The 25594-nt window shown below is 38.0% G+C and overlaps 1 protein-coding gene and 1 long non-coding RNA gene across 6 annotated transcripts in view; one reads left to right on the forward strand and one right to left on the reverse strand.

Annotated features, from left to right (window-relative positions):
• Positions 1-25594, forward strand: part of crppa (CDP-L-ribitol pyrophosphorylase A) — a 53666-nt gene that overhangs the window by 14850 nt on the left and 13222 nt on the right. Inside the window, exons 6-10 of one of the 2 annotated variants that reach the window (XM_088600445.1) lie at positions 4039-4136; positions 8033-8119; positions 8318-8410; positions 13012-13143; positions 13473-13558. In XM_088600445.1, coding sequence (XP_088456571.1) covers positions 4039-4136; positions 8033-8119; positions 8318-8410; positions 13012-13143; positions 13473-13526 — 464 coding nt within the window. In that variant the 3' untranslated portion in view covers positions 13527-13558. The remainder of the gene's footprint in view (positions 1-4038; positions 4137-8032; positions 8120-8317; positions 8411-13011; positions 13144-13472; positions 13559-25594) is intronic. The other variant, XM_088600444.1, reaches the window with a different exon arrangement.
• LOC148650858 (uncharacterized) overlaps positions 4008-25594 on the reverse strand; it is a 28806-nt gene continuing 7219 nt past the window's right edge. For 3 of the 4 annotated variants that reach the window (XR_015925590.1, XR_015925588.1, XR_015925591.1), the window contains 3 exons: positions 22118-22233; positions 12456-12512; positions 4008-4172 (listed from right to left, as the gene is read on the reverse strand). This is a non-coding gene — a long non-coding RNA (uncharacterized LOC148650858). Of the gene's footprint in view, positions 4173-12455; positions 12513-13658; positions 13757-22117; positions 22234-25594 lie in introns of all 4 variants that reach the window. The other variant, XR_015925589.1, reaches the window with a different exon arrangement.

The raw sequence follows: 25594 nt of genomic DNA on the forward strand, positions 1-25594 counted from the left end.
GGGTGGGCTCACAACAACAGAATAACAGCTCTTTGTTAGTGAGGCAGACAGCCCTCAAATTGTGCACAGATTCATTTTTCAGGTTATTATCCTGCTAAAGTATAAAAGCCGAACAACCTGTTTATTAAAATTAGTCTTGGAAGCTCTTTAAAAGCTAGTGTTCCACAAATTAGCTCATAAATCATGACATGAAATCATTATAGAAGTACAATAAATGGCAAGTGCAATTTATTCTTTTTTATTGAATTGGAGGGCACATATATAGAAGGCATGTGCACGTACAGTGACGTGATAAAGAAAGTACACCCCTTTACGATTTTTTATCATTTTGCATATTAAGACATGTCTGACCTTCATCTAGTCCTCATCAAGTCCTAAAAATACATAAATTTAACATCATATGACAGATAACACACAATTTATTCTTAATTAAACAAACTAATCAGCCAGCATTCAGTAGCACGCAGTTTTTGTGTGAAAAAGTAAGTGATTCAGCAGTGTGTGTTACCAGCAGTAACTTGAAGTAAACGTATCCTGTAAGAATCTCTCACATTGCCTGGGAGAAATTCTGGCCCACTCCACCTCACAATACTGCTCCAGCTCGGTAATGTTTGAGGGCATGAATTGATGCACAGCTGACTTTAGGTTGTGCCAGAGCATCACAATGGGGTTGGGTCTGGACTTTGACCTGTTCATTCCAAAATCCTGATTCTTTTCTTTTTCAGCCATTCAGTTGTAGATTTACTGGTGTGTTTTAGATTGCTGTCCTGTTGTGTGATGCACTTTGTCCTCTAGAATGCGCTGGTATAGAGAGAAATTCATGGTGAGCTCAGTGATTGTGAGGTATCCAGGTCCTGTGGCTGCCGAGTAGGCTCAGATCATCACCCCTCTACCCTCTGCGTGACAGTGAGGTTCGATGCGCAGTGCTTGGTTTATGGCCATATTTCACTTTTGTCTCATCTGTGCTTTAGTCTTTGGTCTCAATTGAAATACCCTGGGGAGTTGTCTCAATCAAGTAATGCATTTTGAAATGATGCCTTTGACTGCCTTTTTATTTCTTCAATAGCCTAAACAGCCAAAACGACTGAAGTTTTTTAAGAACTTGAACCAAGTTCCCAACGAGAGGAAAAACTATTACTGCTTCAATTATAGTATAACGTAATTGCTAAATTATTTTATCATAAATAGCCTTGCGGCACACTGCGGCCTTTTAAAAATAGTTCTGCTCTAAACATCAGAAAGGTCACAGGTGTCAGGAGGTTAATTTAGGTCATTAGTGTCTCCTGGTTTGGTTTCTCTGTAGTCCCATAGCCAGTGCAAACTGCCCATGTGTTCAATCCTCTTGAAACCCCCCAGGCAAGGGGCAGTTTAGAGCAGCGAATCAACACTAGCCTGGATATCTCTGGGAGGTGGGAGGTGGGAGGAAACAGGAGCACCTGCCGAATACCCACGCTAACCTAGGAATCAAACTCGGAACCCTGGATCTGAGAGAGGTGCCACACTTCTATCAAAGCGCAACATCAGATATCCTGTCTCTGAGAAAATGGTGAATTTCCTATTGTTAAACACTTACAGGTATTCAGAGGTTTGGGCTGTGGTGTGACTTTTTTTATCCTAGAACTCACTTTTTAAACATTTAAGTTTTTAACTTCTGGACAGTTTTGTGACACAGATCCATTTTCTCCAATGCATTTACAAAACAAAAAATAAGTAAATCTTTTATTTCTGACAGACAGTACTTTGTCTCATCTTTGGGAACCCCCCCCCCCCCACAAAGTTAAATTGTAGCTTAAGAGCTAAGCTTGTCATTTCTGGAGCTCGCTAGTGAACCATTTAGAAATAGACAGTCGCTTAAATGATTTTACTCTTGTGTCCATAGCTCTTCATTTTTTAAATTAAATTAGGCAAAGGTTAATATTAATTTTGGTTTTATGAGAAAATATTATTGTAAATGTAATACTTTTTTTAAAAAAAATATTTTGTTCCCTTTAAAGTTAATTAAATGTTTTCTGTTGCACATTCTTATAAAATTACAGCAGGCAGGCGGAGCCACAGTGGGAGGTGAGCCACATTGTTTTAGTACAAAACAACATGCTCCTTATTAAAAGTTAAATTATACTTTCATTTGATACAATCATATTCCGAGAATGAATTGTTAGTTGGCTATGTTTCTGTAACATTGATTGTGGAGTAATCAGGAAACTAGTCAAGAATAAAAACTAAAACTATAAACTGTTGTACTATAGTCATTTATTCAGCATTTTAAGTCATAACACCAGCATTTCACTGGTAAGAAAATTAACCATTTGATTTTGTTGTCATTGTTAATGGAACCCTGTCCTAACGCTTCCCAGTAGACACTGCCTGACCAGGAGTTCAGGTTAACATACTGTACATCATGGAGAACCAAGTGCACTAACTGGCTAGTATAGCTCACAGATACTGCATTGCCTATGAGAATTACACTTATGACTGGTGTGAGCCGAGAATCAGTTCACAGGGAATATGAACCTTATTTAAAGGTTTATTTTCTAAAAGTTGTGACAGCACAATGGGTGGGTTTCCAGCCATTTTCACAGGATGGCGCAGGACAGCTAGTACTGCAGCTGGTCGCAGGGAACTTACTGCCCGCCCGCAAAAGGACACAGCTCCTGACCCCTGTGCCTCTACTTTGTCAGCTGGTTACATTAACATCAACTTACTCCCCTGTTTGCTCTGATGTACCAGTTTCATTGGCATAAATAGCCTTTAATCTGTGAGTGCTGTTTCGCGCTCAGTTAAGGAATTTAGACTGAGATTTCCAGCTTGCCCTCTCTAAAGCATTGGGTACTTATTTCAGAGCTTTTGAGCACTGTACAGTATGTTTTTTAACTGTTTATCAATAAAACAACATTCAAGGGAAGACCGCAATCAGTTTTGAAGGCTTCCAAGCCTGTCTCTGCCTGCTTGCATTGACTGTGCAAGTGAACGGTGCAGCTATAATGCCAGGTTGTAGGTTTATAGCAGTTTTTATAGGAGAGCAGCTGGCACTGTGGGGTGTGTTTCTCCAAGAGGGTAGTGATCTGGTTTAGAAAGTACTCCTGCGGCCTCTGAGGGTTTGGTATGAAACTGATGAAACCTGGTGGCGTTGATGACGTGATGATGTGTGATGAACTCTGCCATATGACTGCCAAGTCAGTCACTGTAGCAATTCCCATGCAACTGGAAGTTATATTTATTTTTAAAGTACATACAGTACATATTATTCTATAATATTATACCATATATAATGTGTGTATTGTTAGAGTCTGTACGATTAATTGTTGTGGCATTGTTTTATATACTGTGTTCTTCAGTGCATTCAATTCCACTCTTTAAACATTTCCCTTTTACTTTCATAAACGCAAGGCTTATTTTTTATTAAATATAATCTTCTGTGGAATTTTTCATAAATGTTTTTATGAAAGGTTTCTTTGCAGCCCAAAAACACTACTAAAGCATATGTAAAAGGTTAACATCAGAGTAACATTTTGATGTTTGTTGTGTCAACAAAAATCCTCTGATTTTAAGCATGCAGTAGGATGAGACTTTAACATTTAATGTTGTTGATAAAAAAAAACAACATTGTAGCTGAATGATTGTAGCTTGATTTGTCGATTTACCTTGAAAAGAAATGAAAATATTATGAAGATGGAAGGTTTTGGAGGAATTAGTTTCACTCCTGTTGTTACAAAATAAGTGAATGCAGATCACTATTTTGGCCCTTGTGTTTGTGTTTGCTCTGCTGTGTTCCATTATCTGTAAAACTAGCCATATAGAGTTTAAAAATAACTTGGAAAAGTATCAAATACACAACTATTACTTTTAAATGAACATTAAATTGTTTCAGTATTAAAGATACCAATACATTATTGCACTGTTTTTTCTTCCTTGCACTTTTCAACTTTTCACAAATGCATAATGTGCTTGTTAATTTAATTTCTCAGATATGTAAAGTACTTTAAAAAAGAAAGCCACAGCCAGAAAGATACAGTTGAAGGTTTTAATTTTCTCTTTCAGAAAATCTTTCCCAGAAAGCTTGTGTTATCACAGGTGTCCATGAAGAGGCAATCCATCTGGGTCACTGCCTTGAGAAGATTTTGGTTGCAGGAGGAATGGTATGGTACTGTATATACATTCAATGATGGTTATCTCTTAAAAAAAAAAAAGATTTTCCTATTAGGTCATAGCCACAAATGTTTACCATTCCACATATTGTGATCAGTGTGGCCGTTTTGTGTGGGCTGCTCAGGAGACATTAATGTCCTCTTTCTAAATAAGCTGCTCTAATTCACACTTGTTTCCTTCTGAATTGCACATCTTGTACACGCATGCATCGTACCCTAATTTATGCAAAGGATATTATTATGACAAATCATTTTTTTTTTAGAATCGCCAATTATTGCCGGTGGTGTGTTTTTCACGCCTCGGCTCACAGCCATGAACCCCCTCACTGCACACAGGGGAGAATGAGAAAGTCTGGGCAGACGCCTCCCATCCTCCCACCTTTGAGAAAATTGTCTTTTAACACATCACCGGCAGCAGCTCCTCCTACTGGAGGGTCACTCGCTGACTGGAGGAGAGGCGTGTCCCCCCTTGCCTGGGGGTGTCCAGGAGGCCACAGTGTCACTGTGGTGCTGGGAGCTGAGACACATCTGCCCGTGTAGTCCCACCCTTCCGTTTGGAAGATGCCAGCACTTTTCCCAGTCACTTTTAGGGAAAATCGGCTAGTCGTATGACACAGGGTCAGACCCATGATTGTAGACCTTAACCTACGCTCTTTGCAAGCACCTTTACTAGTAGAGCCACACAGCTGCAAAATCAGTTGTCTTGCGTGTCAGCATTTAGTGTCCCATTTTAGAGTGGAACTGCGTCAGCTTACAAGTTTATATTGGTGCACTAGTACTGCTGCAGTAATATTTTGCAACTCTTTATACACTTTTCCTCAGCAGCAGCAGACTGCAGTGTTGTTGGGAAAGTGGTCAGTGAATCACAAGTGCACCACCTACAGTACAGCGACTACCAGTATAGGTTCCTCCTCTCTCTTGGTCTCGCCTTTTCAGAGTTGACGGTGTATTTCTCTGGGTGACTGTTTTGAGCTTTCTTAAGTGTTATGTCTCTTTAAGCCTCAGAAAGTAATTTGTCCACTCAGTGGATCGGCCCCTCCAAATTTGGACTTGCTTGTTTCCTGAAGCATTCTGTGCAAGATGTGAGGTTCTCCGAGTGGCACGCTACTGTTTACACGTATCACTTGCAGGTACCTGCAGTGAGCAATTAGTGTGTTGTCAACTGACACGGACAATTAGCTGGTCTGAGTAATCAGTGGAAAGAATTCCACAGGTTTTCAGGTTGTGCTCCTGATCTTTTAATTTTGACGTTTTCACGAAGCTGAGCTAGAACATTTTTGGATAGGAGGAAACTACAGAAAATTATCCCGCACAGAGATGGCCCAGAATACTTGTAGATTTTCTTTGTATGTGCATTTAGGAATACTTGGTAATATTTTAATGCTTCATTTCTGTATTTTTAAAATACATTTTGTTTTCTTACTGGACTTACAAGTAGTGTTTTACGGCTAACTTTGAGAGAACATTAGATTTTCGTTTGGTAAGCATTGCTTGTGCATTGCTTTTTTAAATTTGTAAGTCAGAGCTGCCTTTATTTTTACTGTGCTTTATTATGAAAACTCAGTAATTTCAGAAAAATATTGAATTATAGATTATAATAATTTAACATGAATTGCCATCTGACTGTAAGTCTTATCCAGAAATCAAGAGTGGTTCATTTGTAAGAATTTTCCGTAGTTTAAAGTAAATTGGCCTGAAATCCAGCAGTGATTAAGTAGGATGACTTAAGTGTTTTTCCGGCTTGGAATTAGAAGAATTTCACTTCTGATTTTTCTTCCTACATCTTGACCAATTTCGGTCTTGTACAGCAAATCCTTTCTCTCTCTCCCACAGGGCAGTATTTTCAACATGATGGTTAGTTTATTTCTTAAACTGCACCCTCTTCCTTCTTGAAGGACATTTTTAATAAAATACATTGCATTTTTTATTTTCTTTCCAAGTATTTCCTTTCCAAAAAGTATTATTGGTTTTATTTTTAATTGGAATTATATTTCATATAATTCTTAATATGTTTATAGAACAGGAGAATCCACATTAGCCTGTGTCTAGATAACAACTTGTAAAGGTTTTTTCATTTGTTCATTTCTTTTTGAAGTTAATTTCACTATGTGCTTGTAGGTTTAATGAGCACCAGTGAAGATGGTTAACTAGCACAGCATGTCTTCATATTATAGATAAAAGTACGAGCTAGCGCTGACTTCTGTGTTAGGGTCCTGGTTTAGAAAACTTCAGGGGTTTTGCTCATGTCCTTTCAGCTTAAAGGGAACTCTGGAGTGAGAGGCCATGTAATCAGTCAGGCAGGGTGAGCAAAGATCTTTATAAAAAGCTCATATTTGAATGATTTTGATACCTGCTTGGTGCGGAGTTTTATAGGAGAGAAGCCCTTTGACGGAGGTCAGTGCTTCAGTCTAGGCAAATTGATGTCACAGTTTTGAGCGGAAAGGAAGTTACCGAGTGTGGGATCAGATGAGCTGAGCATTCCCTCTTCTGGCAGGATTCTTGCTTCCTCTGTGCTCTTACATAAACATCAATGGAGTTTTTGTTCAGTCTCCAGTTCCACCTGCTTTAAATCATTTCAGAAGATCATGTATCTGGATTTTTTGCTTAAATTGATTTTTTTTTTGCTGAAACATATACTGTTATCTTTCTAAACTAATTAAAACTTTCCATGTGTTTTCTATGAAAATTTCATATTTTCAATCCCCCTTGTGAGTGCGCCAGACTCTCTGATGCCATAAGCTTTGTTTTGACATTGTTGCTTTGTTTCCAACACAACACTAAAGATCAGTTGCTGCAGAACATTTCCATAGAATGTTAAAGCATAGGAGAGAAAAGCATAATTAAGATGGCTTCAGCTCATTGTGCTATAAAAGTTTCTACTGAACAGAATAAAATAATTTTATCTGCATGACGTTTTTCCCTGTCCAATATGAATTTATCCATCAACATTTACAGTATACAAATGTGGTCACTCTGAAAACATTTCACATGTTTTGTGCATGTGTACAGAGCAGAAGAATGGTTACTGAAGAAAAGGTCTGTTTGCGGACATCTGTGTGAATAAACTGGTGCCTGACAATTGTCTGAAGACGCTGGACTTTCACTTGTCGGAAAGCTGTCAACAGCAAATCAAGAGCCAGAAGACGCAAATGGGAACGATGTAGCAGTGTGTTTAAAACCGAGAAGTTTCCTGTCTTGTGTTGTAAAAGTGACATGGAGTCCGTGCCAAAATAAACAGAAAAGTCTCATCTCATCTGTGGCCTTTCTTATGCTCTTTCTTGCATCCTGCAGCAGCTGAGGATGCAACATCTGGGGTTGCTCTCGTCTCAGCCCTCATGTGAGCTAGCGTCATGTCCACAGCATACTGTAGATGTTACAGTTCAGGAGATATAAGTGATAGAGCAAATAAAGTTGCATTAGAGTTATCATTTAACATTTTGCTAGCCAGAATTTTAGACCACAGAAGCAAAAAAAAAACACCTTTTAGTTGCACCTGTCTGCTTTCAGGTGTTTTGTCACCTGAGCTGTTGGGTTGACAGTGGCCTGCAATAGCCTTTGAACTGTAGCCCAAAGGACGTAGTTATGCTTCTTTTTGACAGCTGCGCTGACGTTCAGATCCTCTGGGAATCGCTGTGGATTTGATCCGTTCTGCAGGAGTGAGAAGCCAGGATTGTACAGCAGTGGGAGTTCCCCTTTGTCCATTAATAATGACACTTGTTTAGAGAAGGGATCCGCATGTGCATTCTTGAAAAAGGTTAAGATTTGCATTTTTGTACAAAGTGCCTGAATGATCTGATCTAGACACTCTAATAAACTTTGAGTGCATATCTACTTTCTAGTAAAAAAAAATAAAGGCTTAAGAATGTGATTTTTTTTTTATCTTGAAGAAGGTGGATATCATATCTTCTTCATGTGGAGATGATGGATCCTTTGCTAAGAATGTTTCAGAGAGCTACAATTTGATACACATCACAGTAAGTTCTCAAGATAATTTATTTCTGAATTAATCTAGTTAAAGTTCATTTTACCTCATTTTTTAAAACAACATCCGATGCTCTTTGTGCCTCGTTCTGAGTTGATGGTTTAGGGGTGAATGGACGTATGTAGTGCTTTTTAATAGAACTCTGAGTGTTCAAAATCACCAATTAAAAGTTTGTGTCTCTTCCTTACAGGTCAGCACTGCGTGTTTTCCTGAGATTAAGCACACAGTAGAAACGGTTAGGAAGACAGATCTTCCGGTTCTCGGCCCTGTAGTGTTGATTGTGGTGAGTAATCCTGTGCAGCTTGTTGCTGCAGTCAGAGTGGGGTTATTTCAAATAGGCTCCTTCACATACTGGGTGCTGCAGTGGGATCGACCATGGAGCAGTGTGAGACGGAGCTGAAACGATGTTCAAAACCTCAGTTGCTTGCTGAAGAATAACAGGTTTTCATATGCAGTGGTACATTGGCCTTTTTTTTAAGAAAAACACATTAAAACAACATTTAACTGCTTAACTGCCTGAACACTGAACAGCAATCAGGAGTTTTCCCAAGTATAACACAGAAAGACCTCTACATCTTAAAACGTTTTTCACAAATTTCTTGTTAGTGTTAGTGTTCTGTTTACAAATCTTTTCAGATAATTACTCTTTTAACCTTTAAGCGTTACCAGTTATTAGGGAGAAAGAAGATCTGTGTTGTGGAAATTCTTCATTGAATCCTGAAGTAAACCAGGAATACCTTACACATCACAAGGTTCCCAGAAAAGCAGTACACAGAGGAGGCACCAGGATTCTTTACCTTCAAGCCAACTTTAAAGCCAATTGATTTCACAGAGCCCTTTGAATATTGGAATGTTTTTGGTTCACTAGTTAGCTGCTCGTCTCCAATTTTATAGCCTTTGAAACTTCTAATGCTTTCAGGTCCTTATCCCTGAGCCACGTTTCGGAATGGAAAGGTTTAAAAAAAAAACCTGATCCCTGAAAACATGAAGGTGCTTGAGGAAGATGGTGTCTTTCTCGATTCTCGATTCTGGAAGTTAAGGGAGGATCTGATGCCATGTTCAGAAAATAAAAAGTGAACGTTTTAGGTGACTTTTTTAGTCTATATGCTTGTGTACATCTGAGTGACACTGACTGACGTCACCCCCTTGAAACGTCGACAGTGTAGAACTCCCCTGTCAGAGAAGACCCTGTGTTTTGCTGTAGCAAATTTCGCCTCTGTGTGGGGTGCTGCGCCGTCTCAGCCCATGAATGACCATGGCCAGAACAGATCCACACTTATCACATATCTATCATATGAATTTATCGGTTTTACTTGTGCACCTCATATATACATTTTCTATGTATGATGCTATCTAAAGAGACTCACATCACTTTGGTGGGAATGACACTTGGGGCAATCTGGATAAACTACCTTTGCTCAAGAATACAGCAGTGGTTGAAAACTCTAAACTCTAAAACTCTGAATGAAGTTTTAGACATTTTGTGTGTGTGATTTGAGCACAAGCTTACACAAACTGTACAGATTTCTTAAATGTTGTGAGGTGTGAAGGTTTAGGGGTATATTCATATATCAAGCTGCACAACAACTTCTGCTACGCAACAAATTGAACAACAGACTTGCCGACTTGCATTTTCTCCACTCTACACTTTGTTTGAATTTCAGTGCAATGTACTTCATAAATATATAACATCTGGCATTTCCTTATTTTACGGTTAATTTTATGGAAACCCATGCTGATATGAAGACTTGTGCTATTGTGTGTGAGTGTGTGCATCTGTTTTTCCTTGAAGTTTACAGCATGGATAAAAAAGAATTTTAATTTTGTGAACAATCAGAGCTTCTGTTTTTAATGCAGATAGGTATCGGAGTGAAACAGTGAAAACATTCACATAGAGACTTAAATATGCACATCACTAAAAGAAAAAGCAACATTTTAGAGTAGATCACTTTTGTTTTTGTGTGTGCATTTGTTCCTTATTCTCTACAGATCTAAGGAAGATGACAAAACCCTATCAGCGTTATGGTGTTAGTGCGTTTCCACAGTATCTCCCTCAATGTGTAGCTGCATTGTTGTCTGTCAAAATATCCTGCATAATAAACTGTTCATGCTTATGCACTTATGTTCACTTATGGTTACAGATTGTGCTTACATTTTAATAAATGTCTAAATACAGACCAAAACATCCTGGTTATAGTGTTAATGGCTCCTGAAATGGGCTTGCCTTTATAAGTTCCTTGAATAAAGGTATGTTTGTTGCCTGAAAGTAATAGAAGAGCTGTATTACAACCAAAGGACAGGTAATAATCAAAAGAAAATGTAGCATTTTATTAAAAAAATCTCTGACCACAACCATTCTAGATTTGCTCAGAAAACCCCCCAAAAGCCAAAACTCTTAATATCTTAAGAATTTTAAGGAACATCCAGATTACACGGTTATTTTAAAAAGAGCAGGGCATGAAATTCGAATACCCCAGCAGCGTGCTGTGACTTGCTAAGCATGAAGCACTTTACCAACATTTAGAATAGAAGGAATAAAGGCATCCAGCACTAGTTCTGTGATTGTAAGAACAACTACTATATTTGTAGTGAAAAACAACAGAATTGTAGAGTATCCAGTGTTTAACTTCACAAGTTATAGATCAAAGCCCTGTCCTCATGTTTTTGGAATGCTAATTCTTGTGACTGAGATGCACTACAAGAATAAATCTATGTTCACTTGACAAACCGTTTGACAAACCGTTTTTTTCTACTTGGTTGCCTTACAACAGGTATTGTTGTAAGGCAACCAAGTTGCCTAACCAAGGCAACTCAAGCGTTTGTCAGGCGTTTTGGATGCTGATGGTCTGTTCCATGAAGTATGGTTGAAATATTAAGATATTTAAAATCAAAGGGCATGATCATTTTTGTATAACACTGCCCACTGTGCATGTCTGTGGCTAACATTGTATTTGCCACTGCTAATCCAGGTAGCAGTGCAGGGATATTGGGATTCACTTCCCTGACTTTAGACAAACTAGGAGTACTGTAATAGAAGAACAAAAATGACCACACATTTAGGCCTCTGTAACCTGAAAGCACTTCACATTTTTATAGTATCAGCAGTTGCACTGCCAGTTTTTACAACATTTTTACAAAATGCCTGTAACTCATGTGTTTTGGATAAATGTCATCTCTTATTTGGAAAACCTTTGCAGTTTGCAGCCACCGAGCTGAAGTAATGGAACGGTTCTGTGGGCTGAGTCCCTGTGATTCCACTCCCTGCTCCGTAAGGAAAGGAGCACTGGCAGTGAGGCTGTGGAGCGAGGATTTTAGTGTGGACCTTTCCGAGTTATCTTACGTTACCTTACTTTATTGGACTTTTTTACGTTGCCACCTTACAGTCAGGTCTCAGAAAGTGAAGAGGTCAGGGCTGGGATTTGAGCCCATCAAGGAGAACCAGGTTGGTGCTGTGGGGGATGTTAGGGGACCAGAAGGTGGACCCTTTGGTCAAGAGTTTCCAAACCACATCCCCAGCGTGGTGACCCAGAACACTGTCATTGGAGGGGTCAAGCTTTAGACGAGACATTAAACTAAATTAAGTCCTGCCTGCCTACCTGGCCGTGAAAGGGCACTGTGTGTGAGAGCTGGGGTGTTAACACCTAGGGTCCAGTAGGGGCTTGTTCAGTCTGGCCCACCTCAAGATCACCCTTGACACAACTGGCTGAGCACTTTCATGCTCCACCGCCTGACCTGTCAGAATGGGGCAGCTGGCAGAGGGCCGCTGCCACATGTTTACCCTGCTGGGTGGCACAATTCGGGAAGAGAGTCCCCTCTCACATGGGATGCGCTGGTTTTTTTTTACTGGGGTGAACCTGCGACTTACAGCAGGTTTTTCTTTATCATCAGCTGGAAAATGCAGCTTTACATCAAGACTGAAAGGACAGGAAAAGTGTCCAGAATAAGATATAAGATTAGATAAGTGTAACTTGTAGGCAAGTTTGAAATCAGTTATAAATGTCCGATTAATGCCTTACATTTATAATCCAGCCTTTCACGTCATCATGTGAGGAGGGTTACTAGTTTAATATTCCCAGTAGTGCATCTGCACATTGTTAAAATGCGCACCCGTGTCATTTCAACTTAAAGCAAGACCGTAAAAACTGGGTTTTTGGTTTGACGTTTTGCTCGTTTTCCATTTTTCTTTGAGGAAAATAGCAAAGTGTCAGTCCTTTTTATGTGTTTCTGAATTTTCATGCCACTTAACCTTAATAAAGATCTTGAAAGACATGACACCTCACCTCCGCATGCTGAATGAGATGCGTTCAAATCCGTTGCAAAGAGCTCACCTGTAAAGGAAGTCTTTCCTGACTGGTGTCAAGGCGTTGTCAGACACCGCTGCCGCTCTGTAACAGAGATCACAGGTACGTGTCTGTGCATTCAGTTGTTCATAGATAATATCTGTCAACCCTGACATTAGGAAAAGCAAATACAAGACCTGGAGACTAATTCTGCCTGTACATGGGGGATGCCATCCTGACAGGAAGAGATAGCCCCTCTGGCCCAGAGGAGCTGCTCTGTATGAACTGCATGGGGGATCATTTGCCTAAGCAAATAACTGGTGTGGAAAAAATGTGTGGATGGTAAGTTACTTGTGAACGAGGGAGGTTATAACAAAGACACAATGATCTTATCATACATTTCTTTCCTTTGAAAACAGAAACATAACCGGAGCAAATTGGACATCCACTGACCTGACGCGCATGTAATAAAAACAGGGCTTTTTCTTTTTTAACACTCACTGGAAGATTCGAACAATGCGGTTTAATTGGCCTTAAATTTTGCAGATCCAGATCCCTTTCATTCTCGCTCTATGTCTAATTGGTGTCTTTCATGTTTTCTTAGGTGCATTTGAACTTGTCAGAATGTACATCTTTCAGCAAGAGAATGGATGAGCTCGTCACCATCAGGGGCTTTGCAAAGGAAGCAAAACAGTGGAATATTTTAGTTTATGGTCTCCTGCTTAATTACACAAAGGTATGTATTCTCCTTCTATCCACAAGCCACTGAGTTTTTTAAAACACTTAGTTGAATTAATAGCCTTTAGGAATGTCCTTTTGTGAAATCAAAGCAAAACAGTGAGGCAACAGCTCCTCTTTCTACAGTCTTGTCTCCTCTTGTAGCTCTTCTGGAGGCAGTGCTTTGCAGTCTTTTGTAAGTACAAAAACATCACTGAAAGCCTGTTTCAAACACTCCCTTGAGGATCGCTGTTTCCTAAAGTTCAGAATGATTTTATATCATCATGTTCAACGTTTCAATGTATTTTTATGTTAATATTGATATATTTTCATTGTTAGAATGTGTAGGTTTTAGAGGAATCGTGGATTTGGAGTCAGCCCTATGAGATCATTTATTTCTAAAGTTTTTATTTTCCACAAGGTTTAATTTTAAAGTAAGTAGGTTTTGGCTTATTTTATTTAGTTTCTATAAATAGCTAGGGGACCTTGCAGTGAGTAACCAATTAAAAAATGTATTTTTTCTTGCATAATTACCTGCAGTTTGCTATTGCCACAATATAAGAATTTTGTACATAAACTCATCCTGTAGTTTTGGTTTGCTTGGAGACATCATGCCATTGCAGCTGAAAATCCTACACAAAAATGAAGAATAAATGAGTCGTTTTATGATTATGCCACAGATGTAACTCATTTAAAAGGGAGAAAAGGAACACATGGCCGCAAAGAGAAAAATGTGGCTGTTCTCCCCTGGAGACGGGCTCTTATAGAATCTGACAGGCTCTAAATGGGATTTCAAAGAGAATCCAGTTCCAACATTTTTATCTCTATTACTGTTGCAGAGATACACACCGTACAGTATGTGGTGTAGCCAAGATATTTCAGTTAGTCTGCCCAAAAAAATATGGAGAAATAACACTGGAGAGCATGGATTTTGGTGACCGTGAATGACCAATAAGAGGGTCTGTGAAATTGCTCTCTGTGGCAGGTTGTCTGCTCACGAGAAAGTACCTCAGACACATCTTCAAGTCACTTTGAGCTGTGCTTTCAGTTTTAAATTCAGTTAATGAGTGATGTGTGCAGAATCTACCAATGTGCAAAATTACTTGTGTGTATTTCTGAAATTTCCACCCTATTTTACATGTATTCAGTCATAATTATTTTTGTGTGGTAAACTGTATGTACTGTAATAATTTGATAAGCTTGTGGTATTTTTATTATTTTTCTGTGGTATTTGTTGTGGTGCAAAACTCCAGCTGGAATTTCACTGAGTCTGTACAAAGTAACTGTGGGAGCTTTAGAAGAGTTTTGGGGGGGCTGACGTTTACCACATTAGTGAGAATTTCAAACTTTGTTGATATTGCATGCTTTGACTTTAATTTAAAGTGGTATTTTCATTTCAAAAGGTTAACAGTATTGTTCTTTAAAATCTGCAAACCCCTGCCACTTAGACTAAATATATTAAAAGGAGTTCTGTAATCAAACCCTTATCCCCCATCCAAACTGTTTTAAAAAGACTTTGGAAAACTAATTGAGGTTATGTATTTTTTTCTAATTTAACAAAGTTAAATATTTTAAATATTTGAGGTGAGCTTTGAGTTTAGAAGGTTTTCTAGTTAGTGGTTAATGTTTCCGAGTTTGTCCAAGATGAAGCAGTGTTACTACAGATTCTGTAAGTTTTTAAACATATACGATTCATAAACAGTTCATCTACAATAACAAACTATTCCTTGAAGGAGGAAAGAAAAATCATACCCCGGCTCCCCGAGGAATATGATGTAGGATCATGCCCTGCTTCTCATAAAAAACATAAACCTTTAGTCTGAAAACCCTTTCTGTGGTGTAAGCTTGTGGTTTATAAGTATGTATCACAAAATAACATACAACAGACAAGGAAAATGTTTACTGAGAATGTGGTTCTGCTGTTATATTGATAGCCCAAATGCCTTCTGGTCTTACACTAAAAGTTGTGAGTATTAATAATCTAAAGTTGAAGGAAGCAGTGATGTCTAGAATTGCTTTCTGGATTATTCATTATTCAAAATACTTTTAATTTTAGATAATTACATTTTTTCGTGCTTTTTTACATGAAAGGCACATGTAACACAGACTTCCACATGCATTTTATTATGCTGTCTAGGAAAGTGAAGTCTCCCTCATTGTGGTGCAAACTGGCGATGTCATTTTAAAGCAATAATTTGCTTTTGCTCTTCAGTGACTACATGCAGGGTCAGTCATATAGCAAAAAGCTTTATAAACCTCCCGATTTTTCTCTGTGTAACGTTACATTTTTGCTTTACATTTAACATCGAATTTGATAGGATGCCCCTGGAGTGTGGCACATTTCTTTCTCCAAAAGCCTTTTTAAAGAGCATGAATACAGGAAATCCGCCCGAGCTGGATAAACAGACAGGTTTTCTAGCTTAATCGCTGACTTAGGATCTGAGATTGGTGTGACCCTGGAACGCTATGAAATGTTCCTTGCAGTACTCGCTCGTAAGGATTTGTAGACTTGGTAGAGAAAAGGACAGGGGCAAGTCACAACTGGGAAAAAAATATTGAATTAGTATTTAAATAGCTTAATTTATGTTTTTCCAATAAAAGCTGAAGACATTGTGCTTTTCCCACTCAGTGCCATAGTTTAACTTTTAACCTTGTGAATAAGTGCTTTTCCCCCATTCTAAAACTTCTGTCATTTTGAAGTAACTCGGAGTGGAGTTTTTATATTAAAAGTATAGAATTTAATTTTGATTTAAATTTATTTTTTTTACACTTTTACAATGTGTCTATAGGATGAAATGCTTAAATGAACATATTGTATCACAGCGGTATAAAAAATGAATACCTAGGTTTTTTTTCATAAGTATAATTTTCAATTTACCTTTTCACAATTTTTTAAATTTTGTTACTTACATGCATCACCTTTCTCTTAACATTTTCCTGAATTCACTGAATTATTTTACTTTTTGGACCACAGCTGTATAATCCTTGATTTACTTACTCTTAGTATGAATCTTGTTTGTACTTCAAACAGAATTTCTCTAACCTATGGCTGTCAGTTTTGTATTTTCCATATTTATCTTGTCCCATTCTTGTTCCCCTAAGTAGAGCTATAAATTGAGGCATAATTGAAACGGATCAGTCAATCTTTTACAAAGTAAAAGTATCAGCAACCTTACTTTTCTATTGAAATATCAATGCATGATCTACATCGTATTTAAAATGTGTGTTACATTAAGAAAGAAATGCAGTGGGAACGTCCACACGCCTCGCAGTATTTTTATCCCTAATGGGTGTTTTTTACACAGGATTCAACATTATAGGAAGTATCATTTAACCCCCTCACTTTTCACAGTGCAGTTTGTCACTAAGTCAATAGGGTTGTCACAGAGGTGCATAAGGGCTTTGATCCTCACTCTCACAGCCCTGATGATCTCTTGACCACTGTTTCCTCCTCACCAGTGAAGAAGCAAGAGGAATGCTAAACCTGAGATGAACGTTTCTGCAAAGCACTATGGATCCATTCTATCCTCCGTTCATAAGATGCCATCTTTAACGAAAGTGCTAGATTCCGATTTGAAAGTTTGCCTGTCCTGAAAACACTCTAAAGCACACGTGCCGGGGCCTAAAAGCAAAGATTTGCTGAATCCAGCTCATCGAAAACAAAACATAAGACACTTTAAAAGCCAGTGCTTCAGCAGTCGTGCTTTAAAAGGCCTGAATACCGTTATCAGAAATCCACATTCAATTGAGAAACAGTTGAATAATGCTAGATGCATGTCTTCAGTGTGCTGCAATAGTATGATTTTGCAGATTGTCAGTTGTTTGTTTTAAAGAAGCCTCTTCTCCCGTGTCTAGATTTAGTTAATGGGGACAAATACTGTACACACTGATGGACAGACTTTTACATTAAAATGGGAATGCAGACCTTAAGCTTTTTCAAACACTTGTAGGCTCACGCAAAATTGTCTTAACATCTCTATTTTCACAGAAACCATTGCCTGTCCTGCATAGCATGTGACATTTGGTTTTACTCCCAAAGGCTCCCAATGTATTAAAAACTCCTGGGCTTTTGGCTTAGTGGTTGTCAATGCTTTTGGTGTGAACTTTGCAGCTTAAGCTATGGGAGAAATTGTGAAGAGAAATTGCTTTTGAATTCCATCTTTGGTCGAGCCGCATACAGCACAAACACTATTCTCTCTGGACCACAACATACAGTATCAATGGCCATGTGGTGCATAATTAGTACATTACCTATTGCTTCATCAATTAACATCCCCTTCTCCTAAAGTCTTTGGATTTAATTAAAAATTAGTTTCTAACCTGAATTAGGATTTAGCCATTAATTTCTTATCATAAAGACTTTACTTATAGTCTCGTGTTTAGATGTTATTGCATGTGTGCCAGTCCAATTCATTCTGTACACCGAGGTGCTGTACTGTAGTTAGGATTTAGATAGATTGTGCTGTGGTGACACTTGGGAGAAATCAGTTTTGATCTCTGCAGTTTGGAGTTGTCCAAGTTGTCCAATGGTTTGTGTTGAACTGGCATAAAATTAGGCAAGGAGTACTGTTTGTTCAATTTTGATTACTTGGATTAAAAAATGGAAGACTTTAAAAGCATAACAACATTATATTTTTCAGTCTTAAGTAATTATATCTTAATTCCAAAGCAACATTCCAAAAGGAACCGTTGTTAACATTGGCTGCATCATTAAACAAAATGAATAGCTAACCGTGGCTTAAGAGTTCATCAATATTTTTCATAAAAAAAGTATTCTTAAGACTGTTTTGCGGCATTAATATATGCAATTATTTGTTTTTGTACAGTCTGTGCTCTTGTGGTTGACTTTGATTTGACCACCCACAGAAGCTGGTGAGAGCACTTAATTTAACACCTTCTGAAAAAACCTCAGCAGCTTTCAAAAGATCCTAGTTCCAGAGCATTTTGTGGGTGAAGTACAAGTCTTGTGCCTTTATTTTCACTGTATACACAGAACTGCCAGCTATTCTGATAATTCTCTTTGCTTAAGGTATGTTTTTTCATGTCTAATCAATAACTTATATGACTTAGAAATTATATTGACATTTTATATTCTTTGTACAAAAATGCAAAGTGGCGTAGAGTCCTCTGTCACTTCATAATGTTCTATTATAAATAATAAAATTACATTGTAAACCATAAAGCACTCTGGATAAAAGCAATATGAGTGCATTAAGGAATACAAAAAAAGAAATCTGAGTGTGACAATTCAGCTGCAGTACGTTTGCTCATGGTGGGCACATATGAAAATGAAGCAGGTCACAAACAAGAACTGAGCATTCTGCCCTTCTCCCTGGTTTGAAAATAAGTAAATAATTGATCCAAGGATCTCATCTGGAAAGAAGACAGGGTATTTGCTTTCACAGCAGTCTGTACCCGACTGACTTTAATTCCCTTGAAGAAGTTAAATATGTGTAGTCTTCTCTGTTCGAGATTAAAAAGTTAAGTTCTTTTAGTCTGTCAGAGTCAAACATTCCCTTAAGCCTGTTAATGTATCTGTTTGTTCTTAAATATATATTATTCTAAATGATGTCTTTATAGTGCCTTTTACAATTTTAACTTGACATCTGATTTAAATTCTATTAAATTAAGTACAGTACGCGTCCCCATTTAATCTGTTTCATCTTATTTATTGGTTCATTCAAGTTTTGGTATCTGCATCATGTACTGTAATACACTGGATCTGTCATATTTTTGCCCAGTCTTATATTTTATTTAAATCCTCTTGAATTTAATTCTACTCTTTCTGCAGTGTTCGCAAATCATCTACATTTTTTTATCATCTGGAAAACTTGTTACTATACATAAATGCAAATAGATGAAAGTCTTAGTAAAGACATACAATATATTTGATTATTTAATTATTTAATTAAAATGTTTCAACAGTTTCAACACGTGAATACATTCGTGAATCCTTTGTTTCAGTAAGTGGTAGCACCTTCTTGAACAGCAGTGACTTATTCACTTCTAGTGCAACAGTGTATCAGTCTCTTGCATTTGGTTTTAATGTATTTTGGGTCCATTCTTACTTACAGAACCCCCTTCAAGTAGTTGATACTTGGTGGTTTTCTAAATCAACACATTAATTCAGGTCCTGCCATTTAATTTCAATAGGGTTGAGGTCTGGACTTTGACTTGTACAGTCCAAGAGAGAGCTTCACAGTGTTGACTTGTTTCTAATTTGTTTGCACTAATAAATAGGCAAAACAAATGCATTTTTTCTTTGTTGACCAGGGTTAGTGCATAGTGTCTACCATTTCTGACAGGTTTACAAATTTACTTACACTATAGGAACTGTATCCTAGGGCAGTAACTGAGTGGGTACCACAACAACAATTGAGGGTGCTCTGTGAGCTGCAGGGCACCAACTCAGACAGCAATAAATTCCTCTGTGACACAAGGCCGATCTCCTGCTGAGGCACAAAGACTGAAGGAGCCCCACTGCATAACCGAAGTGACAGAATAATTATAGTCCACAAATAATGATAGGTCTGTTTATGTATATTTATTGCTTCTGTATTGATTTTCTTTTGCACCTAGAAAATACAAGTATAGTACAATCAGTCATGGACGCTATCAGATGAGGACAAAAACCAGACCAGCCAAAGAGGACATTTAACAAATTTGGGTCCACCTCCAACATTGTATTGGACCTGGTCTGCTACTACTGCTTTAATTAAAAACATTTTATGATGTTTGCCAAGAAAATTCCTTTAAGAAACTTAAGCCTTAATTGATGTATTATTTTTTTCCAATTTGATGTCTCAAATAAGTTACCTTTTTGGATTTATACATGTATTTTTTCTTTTATTTCAGACTAGGAATAGAATAGAAAATAGACCATTTTGTAGTACACTAAAGTTGATGTTATAAGTTAAACTACTGTATATTTATTATTAATATAAGCTTTTAGTTGCTTTTAAGGAGAGGAGATGGATGACACTGATTTGAAAACTGCAGTAGTGCCTTTTAAGTTTGAAAAGGCTGTTTTCAACCTCAAATGAAGTATACCTTGCTGATATGCGAATTTATATCGTTAACATTGTATGGATTTAAAAGAAATAGTATCTAAGATAAAAGCTGTTCTGTAACACATTCTTTGACTCCACAAAATAAATTATTTACTTTTAAGGGCAAAGTAAAGCATTCTGCTAAATGTTAGAAACTTCTTTTAAAGTAATAATTCAATTAACAGAATGTAAAAAGCTCCTTACAAAAGCAGAGAGTTCTCTGTGAAAAGAGCAGACGGAAACTCTGGTTTCCTTTATTTTCTTTGCTGAAATACCTGATGTATAAGTTTGTTTGCAGTGTGCTCTACAAAGTAAAAAAAAAATATTCCTAAAATCACACATGCCTGCATACCTTAGGTAGCTGTCCTGTTTAATCAGACAACAGGATTCATGTAGATTCCTTATTTGTTAGGACAAAAAGCGGAAATTTGTTTAGTTGCTGTAAAAAGTGCTTTTCCATTGCACCTTGACTGATTAATCTTTAAAGAATGCACTTATGTCAATGGAACTTTACAACAGCAGCTTTTCAATAGAACAGTGGTTACTCTTGCCAGAAAATATGAAGTAACTTGTGGATATACAAAAGCAGAAGGATAAAGACTGTAAGGCTTATCCAACCAAGTCTGTCGTTTCCACATGAAGTGAGACTGAATGGAAATGACAAGGTAATCAGGAATACAGACAACCAGGCACCAGTTCCTATTGAAATTTCCTTTAAAATAAAAACTTTGCTGCATATTGACTTTTCAGCTGGTATATACTGTATATGTATCTGTGGCAGAATAACTGTAGTAGAGGTGCATAACCTGTGGCCAGTGGATGTGGACAGTATGTCAGGATGTCCTTGAGATTCTTTGTGTACAGTTTTTTAAAATTTAAGCAAAAAGAAGTATACGAAATACTAAAATTATTAATACAATATATTGAAGCATAGGTGTATGTATGCAATACCTTCTTAACTTTTTAAAAAGCAATATGTTTGCAGAGGCAACTTTTAATTTATGTGCACTGAAGCCCTTTGATAAGGCGCACATTTATTTGAGCTGCTTCTTTCTGTGTTCAGTAATAATTGTTCGTGTGATTTCTGAATAAATGTGTCTGTGGGTGTAAGGTCTCTCAATCAGGTAGTGAATTTCAACTATAGGTGCAACATTGAAGAACTCTGGGATAAAGCTAGAGAGCCCCTAACACCACGTTCTCATGCGATTCCTCTGGGTTCGTCCTAGTACCACACCACTGTACACCAACAGAGCAATTCTTACATCTCTAAAAAACTTTAAGAGAAATTCCTATAATTTTTCTTGAGCCTCACCGCTCGTCCTAGCTCTCGGGAGTGAAGAGCCCTCATCTGAGTGACAACACACTGACTCTCTACCTCGTCAGCGCAATGCCTGGGTGATGCGGTGGGTGACCTCACGACAAATACGACCTCATACGACCAAATACGGTCAAATACGACGTATTTGACCTCACGACAAATACGACCTCAACTTCACAAGGTCAAGGCCATCGGCGACTGGCCGGTCCCCAGAGCCAAGACGCAGTGGAGATCTTTTTCGGGCTACTTAATAATTACCGGTGCTTTATTCCCCAACTTGCTGATCGGGCTGCCCCCTCACGGACCTGACGCATGCCTCGGCTCCTATGACAGACCTGGAAGACGCCCTCTGTCAGGAGCCTGTGCTCAAGGTGCCAGATTTTGGAAAGCGGTTCCTTCTGCAGAACGCCGCATCGGAAAAGGGGCTAGGTGCCTGTCCTGTCTCGGGAATTTAATGGCGTGGAACATCCCGTCATGTTCCCGAGCAGGAAAACCGCTTCAGAGAGAACAGAAATACGCCGTGGTTGAAAAAGAGTGTCTGTCTGTGAAGTGGGCAGTCGAAATCGCGATGGTATTATCTGCTGGGCGGGGAATTCACCCTAGTGACTTGACCATGCGCAACTCACCTGGATGAAGGCCAATAAAGAAAAAAATGCCAGAGTGACTCAGTGGTTCCTTGCCCTTCGGCCTCACCAGTTCGTGGCGAAGCATCAAGCTGGAACCCCTCAGGGGAATGCCGGTCCTGTCCAGAAGACACAACCCACAAGGTTAAGGTTGACCACTCCAAGCTAGGTGGAGGGATGTGTGACACACTGAAGGAATCTGCCTCTGTTCACCACTAGAGGGCCCCTAACACCACCAAAGCAGCCTTCTGAATCGTTCTCTCTCCCGAACTATCACGTGAGAATGTCTTATCATCCGCACCACCTGGGTTTCTAATTAGAAACACTATATTAGATTCTCACGCGATTCCTCTGGGTTCGTCCTTGAATGACGCCATCAGCTACAGAGCTACCGTGCAATTCTAACATCTCTGAAAACCTTAGAATAATCATTAAATATAAAAAATAATTTAATTTTTCTTGAGGCTCACCGCTTGCCGTAGCTCCTGGGAGTGAAGGACCCTAATTTGAGTGACTACACGCATGGCTCTCTATGTCCTCGCGAGGAATCAACCCTCCAGCCCGTGAAAAGACAGTGCAAAAAACACCCCCACACTGTTATGAAAGGTACAGGGCAAGGGAAGGGTACTGCATAAAAATATTTTAAACACGCCAAATATCATGGGAGCATGGGAAAAAATGATCATTAAGAAGTTGAATGTTCCTACACAGTGCCTGAATCAGGCTGTCCCTCCAGACTGAGCTGCTGGGTAAGTAGGAAACTGGGGAGAAATGCATTGTGAATCCAATATTATCCTGGTCACCCCACAAAGAGGGCTTATACCGAAGGGAACTGAAATAAAAAAAAAAATCTCAAATTCCACAGTCCACATGGGGTTTGCAACAAAACTCTTAAGTGATACTACAAACATGTAGCAAACATGTAACCAACATAGTTCATTACTCAGTCAACACCATCCCTATTGTCAAGCTTGGTGGAAGCATTGTTATAGTTCTGCTTCTCATTACCAGGGACTGGGAACCTTCTGCGGATTGATTAGGACTTAGATGGAGATATTGGAGGAAAAGCTGTTTTAGTCCTGAAGTTGGGGGAAAGGTGAGAACTTTTCAGAAGGACAGTAATCCAAAACATGAGGCCAAAGATGCACTAGAGTGGTTTAAGAATAAGAAAATGATTGTCCTGGAGTGGCCCAGTCAAAGTTGTACATTTGTCCATAAGTCGATCAGAGCAACTTGAGAGAGCTTGAGAAAAACCGTCAAGAAGAATGGGTTAAAATTGCTTCAAGCTGATGTGCAATTTGGTAGACTTATTCAAAAAGACCTCCAGCTCTAACTGGTGCCAAAGGAGCTCCCAGCTAGTACAGAGTTCACATATCTGAGTATTTATACAATTCACATGTTTGTTTTTGCTGTCATTTACTGCAATTTACCTTTCCCATAGAGTACTTCAGTTTGTGTATTTGGGATATCATAGGAAGGGTCTGAATACTTTTGCAAATCCACGCATTACCTGCTTGTCTTGGTGAAGATTGTGGTCTTTTATGTTACCTCTCCATAAATTATTTCTGTCTTGAATGTTAAAGTTCAGAGCCCTTTCTTATAGAATTACCAACCATTCATTATTTTAGGGAAAATACAAGACCATTTTTAAAGCAAATGTACCCTATAAGTGCCTCTCATTTAAACATAAAGGCAAATCAAAAAAGGTAGTTATTTTTCTAAATGCTGTTTCAAATTATAGCATATGGATCAGATTTGCAGGTTGACAGATCCACAATAAGTGGTTTAACGATCAAAATTTAAGTGGTGCTCCATTTGTTTTTACAAAAAAAAAGTTTGCTTTGAATGTTATCTCTTTAGGATCATCCATTGCAGTCTCTGATGAGCTCTGCTGTCCCTGGTTCAGAGCATCAGGTGTCTTGATGTTTGACTTGTTTAATGGTTGCACTGCCCTCTACTGTCAAATGGAGTTTAGTTGCTTACTTAAAACAAGCTCACTCTTTTGGTGACTTTTAGTACATCACAGTACAGTAAATGTATTTCATATTACATAAAATGATCTGTGTAAAGGAAACATTAAGAAGCATTTATATAATTTGTATGTAAAAGTCTTTGTCATATTAAGTCAGCTGTGTCATTCTGCATTTTTATTTCTACTTAGAATTGGTAGCCATGCAATCTGTTTGCACCTGCAAATGTTACTTATGAAGAAAAACTATGAAGGCATGTTCTTAGGTGTAATGTGTTTTGTAAAAAGATAAAATGCATCTGAAAGCAATGACAATCTGGTAAAATAGCAAGAAACTGCCAAACATCCACTCCTGTATCTTACATTCAGAAATTTAGAAGAATTTGTGTTTATTACTGCTGTAGGAAAAATCCAAACTGTTTTGTCGTGCTGAGTCCAACATTCCAATTATTCTGGAATCAAATAGTCAATGAAACAATAAGAAAAAAAACCAGAATGATTTAGTTTTAAAAGGACAATTATTCACAGAAATACACACATTGAGAAAGAGCTACACGTCTTACAGAAGTTATTTCAATTTGAATAATGGTATAACTGTGATCATTGTTCTACCCTTTTGGCATCGTTGTGTTGTTTTGGGTGAAACTCAGACTCTTGTGGAATTTGACAATGAGTTGCTTTATTGCATAACCTTTACTAATTTTAATTAAATGCAATCTCATAGATTTATTACACGCATAAAAACAGAAATGAATCGCATCAACAACAACAATATTGACATTAGCAAATGATTCTTTCTGTGTGAGCATAGTGTAATTATGTACTTTTCTGAAATTTAATTTACAACGGAGACTTTACTTTTCAATGCTGTTTTCATTGTCATGGCAACCTTCTGTCTCCAAATCATTATAGTGACAACAGGGTAATTAATACCAGATGTTTAAAGACTGTAATAAAATATTCTGTACGTGGAATGGCTTAACTCATTGAAAGTAGGAATATAAACATCCAATTTTTTTATGAGGAAAATATTTTATTCAGTCATTGTTGGTCTTTATGAAATGCAGGATTATTGAAGAGACAAATTATAGATCATTGTGAATGAGTAACTGATAAGAAAGAGCTCTGCTTCAGAACATAAGGCAGCACAAAATATTCTGAGGTGAACATGATGAAGTATGAATGAATAGTTAACTTCTGTTTAGATTATTAGCAAATTTACTGTAACTTTGTACTTTGGAAGAAAAAGTGGATGGTTTGGTAAATGCAGTAGAGGTTTCAAAGCCAATTGTAAATGTGTTTTTTTGAAAGTCTGAAGTATATCAAGTAGTAACATAACTTATGTTGAAGTTAGTTGTGCAAATCGGTGAAATTACATACTTTAAATGTGAGACACACTCAACATGTTTTATTCAAATCAGGCTGTGCCAAATTCAGTTGATTCTGGATGCCAGAATTCCAGTCTGTTTCTGTATGAAGAGTCTTTCAGTTTTTAATTGAATAGGTAGATG

Source organism: Lepisosteus platostomus, chromosome 12 (assembly GCF_059453375.1).
Source record: "Lepisosteus platostomus isolate fLepPlt1 chromosome 12, fLepPlt1.hap1, whole genome shotgun sequence".
NCBI classification, from domain to species: domain Eukaryota; kingdom Metazoa; phylum Chordata; class Actinopteri; order Semionotiformes; family Lepisosteidae; genus Lepisosteus; species Lepisosteus platostomus.